This window comes from Olea europaea, unplaced genomic scaffold, assembly GCF_002742605.1.
Source record: "Olea europaea var. sylvestris unplaced genomic scaffold, O_europaea_v1 scaffold8853, whole genome shotgun sequence".
In the NCBI taxonomy this organism is placed as follows: domain Eukaryota; kingdom Viridiplantae; phylum Streptophyta; class Magnoliopsida; order Lamiales; family Oleaceae; genus Olea; species Olea europaea.
This window is the reverse complement of record NW_019267318.1, coordinates 854-5,906: the sequence shown is the minus strand read 5'-3', so window position 1 is coordinate 5,906 and position 5,053 is coordinate 854. Positions and strand designations below refer to the sequence as shown.

The 5,053-nt window shown below is 35.2% G+C and overlaps 2 protein-coding genes across 2 annotated transcripts; one reads left to right on the top strand and one right to left on the bottom strand.

Annotated features, from left to right (window-relative positions):
- Positions 1–9: 9 nt before the first annotated feature.
- On the top strand, positions 10–2,406 carry LOC111392124 (transcription factor bHLH35-like). The gene is made up of 2 exons (XM_023017390.1): positions 10–632; positions 1,973–2,406. Exons 1-2 carry the CDS (start codon positions 423–425, stop codon positions 2,351–2,353), a joined length of 591 nt encoding a protein of 196 aa, XP_022873158.1. The 5' UTR covers positions 10–422; the 3' UTR covers positions 2,354–2,406.
- A 107-nt stretch (positions 2,407–2,513) lies between these two features.
- Positions 2,514–4,328, bottom strand: LOC111392123 (beta-D-glucosyl crocetin beta-1,6-glucosyltransferase-like). Its single transcript, XM_023017389.1, has one exon. The coding sequence runs from the start codon at positions 4,237–4,239 to the stop codon at positions 2,815–2,817; it is 1,425 nt and encodes a 474-aa protein (XP_022873157.1). The 5' UTR covers positions 4,240–4,328; the 3' UTR covers positions 2,514–2,814.
- Between the last annotated feature and the right edge of the window lie 725 nt (positions 4,329–5,053).

Here is a 5,053-nt window from a genome sequence, read left to right as displayed (position 1 = left end):
TGCGAATAAGCCAATTTTGGTTCAGTCCTCGATTGGAGTTTAACATTTTTCTTGGGCTTTTAAACATTTTATAAGCTTAGCTAAACATAGTACAATCGACATGCTTCCTTAAATCAAATAGTCAATATTCTCGAAGGCTAGCAAATTACAGTTTCAAAGTACAAAATCAAAGAAAATCAAATTGTCATAATTTATCAGTTGATGCACATGAAAATAATCAATCCCTGCAGCAAATATTCTAACAGCTTTTTGACGAAGATGTAACCAAATTCTGATCCCTCACCCAACCTCCACCCACTCCAACATCGCATACATGGATATATACATATAGCATGTGCACGTATTTGTGTAATTGAATCTATTTAAGGGGTGGCAGAACAAAAATTAGTGGAAATAAGAAAACTGTTTCTGGGCTTAAAATTATGGAGGGCAATAAAGTTTCAGTAATTCCACCATTAATATCTGATTTTGCACCGTTACAAGGAAATTTTATCAATGAAAAGGACTCAAGTGGAAGAAACGAATCTCCTCCAAGTGATAGTATACTTAAAGAACGTGGAAGAAGAGAGAAAACGAGTGAGAAATACTCTGTTCTTCGTTCAATGGTGCCTAGTCTTTCCACCATTTCTAAGGTTAATTTCACTTCTTTGTTGTTTAGTTTCATATTTATGGGGGTGGATTGATTGTATTGTTGTTCAATTAATATGAACAGATATACGATTTGGTTATGGATGAATTTTGAGATTTTACTGATAGTTTATTTCAATTTATATTTGATGTTTTGATTGTTGTTCATGGGTTGTTTTCGATTCAAATCTATCTCTACATTATATTAAATTCTGCCTAATTCCATTCAAGAACGTTTAATTTTCCACAATTCAAGATGTATATCTGTCAAGGACACATATAGGTGCCCAAATCAAGATGTCATATGCGTGTTTATGGAATCGTGTATTATGTTGTTTAATAGAAAGTAATTATGAAACATGTAGTGTAAGAAGATGTTGTTTGTTCTCAGCCAACCCTAGATTTAGTGAGAACGAGGCTTAGTTTCTTATTGAATCGAGGCTTAGTTCATAGTTGAATCAGTTTGTATAATTATTTGGTAGAACTAAAGTTGTGTTCTATCATTCCGTGGTGCTAGTCTTTTTGTTTTATTTCACATATGTTTGTGGCATGTTTCTAACTTCTATGTTGCAAAAAATTATGTATAGATAATTAGGCTCAGAAGCATAATATATGCAGCATACATTATTTGGTTAGGGATGATCGAATTTTGAGATTTTAGTAACAGTTCATTTCAATTTACAGTTGTGATTTTGTATCTTGTTTTTGAGTTGTCTTCAGTTCATCTCTCTCTCTTCCCCCTTTGATATACCATTTCTTGTTTCTGCCTAGTAATTTTCAAGAACATCGAGTTCAGAGAATTTAAGATATCTGATAATAATTGATTTATGTACTAGAAATAAGGAAGGTATATATTGCTAGACACTCTTTTATGGACACATTTGGGTGCCCGAATCCAAGTAAATGTGTGTATCTGAAACTATTTCTATGCAAGTTAACATCCAATATCGTGATGCGTCGGAGCCTGCTCAATAGATTACAAGAACATCGAGTTCAGAGAATTTAAGATATCTGATAATAATTGATTTATGTACTAGAAATAAGGAAGGTATATATTGCTAGATACTCTTTTATGGACACATTTGGGTGCCCGAATCCAAGTAAGTGTGTGTATCTGAAACTATTTCTAGAACTGCAAGTTAACATCCAATATCGTGATGTGTCGGAGCCTGCTCAATAGATTTTTTACAGAAACATGTAGTGTAAACAGATGTAGTCCTCCTTTACAGAATCTCATCCCACCCCAAATTCACTGAGAACAGGACTTAGATTATTGTTCAATTAGTTTATATAATCAGTTGGAGGATTTAATATTGTGTTCTGTTTGCTCTCTGAAAACTTGCAGCCAACTAGAGAGAAGATTTTGTATGATACAGTAAACTACATTAAATGTCTAGAAGAAGAGGTAAAGAGGTTGGAGGGTATAAAGAAACAAGTGCAAGAACAGAAGGTGGGGAAACAAGTTTCATCAAAGTTTACCAACCAGAAGTCTGCCATTGATGTTACCGTCTCCACTGGGGCCACATTCTTTGCAATTCAATTACCTTGCAAACCCGGTATAATTACTGAAATTGTTAAGGTATTTGATAAGCATCATGCAGAAGTTTTGGAGGCAACAATTTCTGTTGACGACCAGCAATTGCTAACCTTCACAGTCACAATAGTTCTTGGGAGAGATGGAGTAAATACAATACAGAAGATAAAGGAAGAAATTATAGCCTTATAGGCAGTTTTCTGATTTATGAACTCAATCACGATTTAGCAATTCGAATGTTTATTGATTCATGGTCCATCTTTTGTTAGGATTGTGTTTAGTTTTTGATTATCATTCATAGAACACATACGGGAAGAGTATTATAGTAGTTGCTCTTTATGTATACCTGATGTTGCAGGAAATATACTTAATGCAACTAAATTTTGTCTGAATTACACCATATATAGAAGATAACAACAGTTCCTCATTTCTTCTAGCTTTTGCAAAATGTAATACATATATAGCACAATTTGATTTGTAGAGGATTTTTGGCTAAACAATGCTCTCAGATTGGACATTATTCCTTCCATACGGTGAAACTGTCCTCTTATATATTCTGGCCAATTATAGGATAGGATACCTTTGGTGAGTACAAGATATAAACTTTAAACCAATCATAAACTGGTTTTCATGGCCTCAGGCAGGGCTAGACATCACTGCTTCTGCTTATACTTGCTGCAAAGCTGCAATAGGTTCTCTGATGTTTCATTCATTGCTATTTCTTCTTCATCTTTCATTTTTTTGCTCAACTCGCGAGCCTTTGATCTGATGCCTTCTCCAGTCGACTTCTCTACAACCACCTTAGTTATTGCTTTTGCTATCTCATCTCTCTTAAATTCTCTATTTTTGTTTCTTGCGACCTCCACACTGACCCCAGCCTCAACCACGAGCCTAGCATTTAGAGGTTGGTCAAGTTTCAAAGGCATGGCTATAACAGGAACGCCAAAATAAATGCTTTCCAATATAGAACTCCATCCACAATGACTCACAAAACCACCAATACTTGGATGTGCCAAAATTTTAGCCTGTGGTACCCATCCCTGTACAATCATACCTCTCTCTTTCACCCTCTCAAGAAATTCCTCTGGCAGCGTTTCTTCTATTCTTATGGTACTCCCAACAGGAAATCTAACAACCCATATAAAATTAACATCACAAAGCTCTAACCCCTGTGCTATTTCTTCAATCTGCTCCTTGGGCAAGTAGTTTTCACTACCAAAGGAAACGTACACAGTTGACAACTGACTTTTCTTGCTTAGCCACTGCATGATCTCTGAATCATCTTCTTCATTTGTAGGTTGTGTAATAAGTGGTCCAACAGGTACTACATTTTTCCGGGACAAAAGAGATAAATAATCGATATATTTCCCCTCAATTGCCCTGCAGCTCTTCATCAAAACAATGTCACAAGATCGTTTGAAGTTTCCAAAAACATAACTTTCATCTGCATCTTTAATATTTGGTGGAAAATTCATCTCTTTCATTTCATATTCCTGTATATATATTGCCTGATAAGGGAAATTTGCATTCCCATATGTGAAGAGATGATGGCCAAAGGAATATGGTGTTGCTCCTGCAGTGGAAAAATGAACTGCAGGAATACCTAGCGAAGAAGCAAGTACTGCAGCCCATGGTTGGAAGACATCATAGAATAGCAAGTCAGGCTTTAGAGTATTGATAATGTCTGAGAAGCAGGAGCTTGACATTTGAAAGGCCTCCAGGAGCTTTGGCTTAAGCTCAGGTGGCACATTTTTGGTTGTGTGGTAATGAGGAGGCAGATCAGGCCATGATGGTAAATGGAGTTCGATGAGTTCTATCGAGGTATCCCAGAAGTTCTTTTCAATGGTTTCACTGATTGAACTCAAATTGATTGCTGTAGAACAAAAGTATATGTGGAATTTTTTTTGGGATAGTTTCCTAGCTAGCTCAAGATAAGGGAATACGTGGCCGTGAGCCAACCATGGGAACAATAGAATTCTTAGCCTAGTTCGATCTGTTTCCATAAGTCGAAATCTCAAGAATTCAGATAATATGATGTTATGATGCACAGGTAGGTGTATATGATGAAGTTTCTCCATCGAGATTCATTATTAATTGAAAGGGATGGGAAAGTCAAGAAAGACATTTTAAGTTCCGCCATGTTTGTATTTTCATTTTTGTGACCTTCGATGACGCCACCAGATTTTCTTGTTGGATATTAACTTTTGTGGTTTGATGGGTTCAACGTCTGTTTTAGAATAAACAAAATCTTATCCTCAATTGAACATCACCATCACTTGCAACATTAAAACAGGGGGAAAAAAAAATGTAAAAACCCAAAATTTTGCAGAGTTTGATATATAGCATATATGGCAACTTAAGTAGCTTTTATTAACACATTTTTAGAAAGTTCAGGGATATAAATGTAAATTAGTAAGATAATTCTATTGGTGAAGAAAATATTTTCAGAGTGAAAATACTAATATTCAGAAATTAAAGTGTAAATTAATGAAACTTTTAAGAGTCATAATTTTAAGTTTCGAGAGTGTTGTAGTAATGTCTCGTAACAAGAGTAGTAGATTTTATGACCTTAAATCCAGTATCGAGCCCTAAATGCAAAGGTAAAAAGTACAGGGACTAGATTGCAAGTGGTGAAAAATATAATTTCAAAGAGAATGTGATAAGTCGAGATTATTTAGTGACGAGAGGGATCACCAAATGGTGATTTGGACATTTTTTTATACTTTGCAGCCTGTTTGGGAGGGATTTTTTATTTCAAAAAATTGATTTTTTGACCGTTGTTTCACTATTCCAGCCGTACTTCTTCTCTCATGGGTGGACCCCATTTTTCTTCTTACAGTCAAAAAATCCTTGATATGTGTAGTGACTAAAGTGAAAAAAAAACAAAAAATA

Excerpts from the sequence above, each read along its gene's own strand:
- LOC111392124 (XM_023017390.1), top strand. The coding sequence starts at position 423 with ATGGAGGGCAATAAAGTTTCAGTAATTCCACCATTAATATCTGATTTT. Across the intron at positions 633-1,972 it reads GTCTTTCCACCATTTCTAAG|CCAACTAGAGAGAAGATTTT; the intron begins GTTAATTTCACT and ends GAAAACTTGCAG.
- LOC111392123 (XM_023017389.1), bottom strand. The coding sequence starts at position 4,239 with ATGGAGAAACTTCATCATATACACCTACCTGTGCATCATAACATCATA.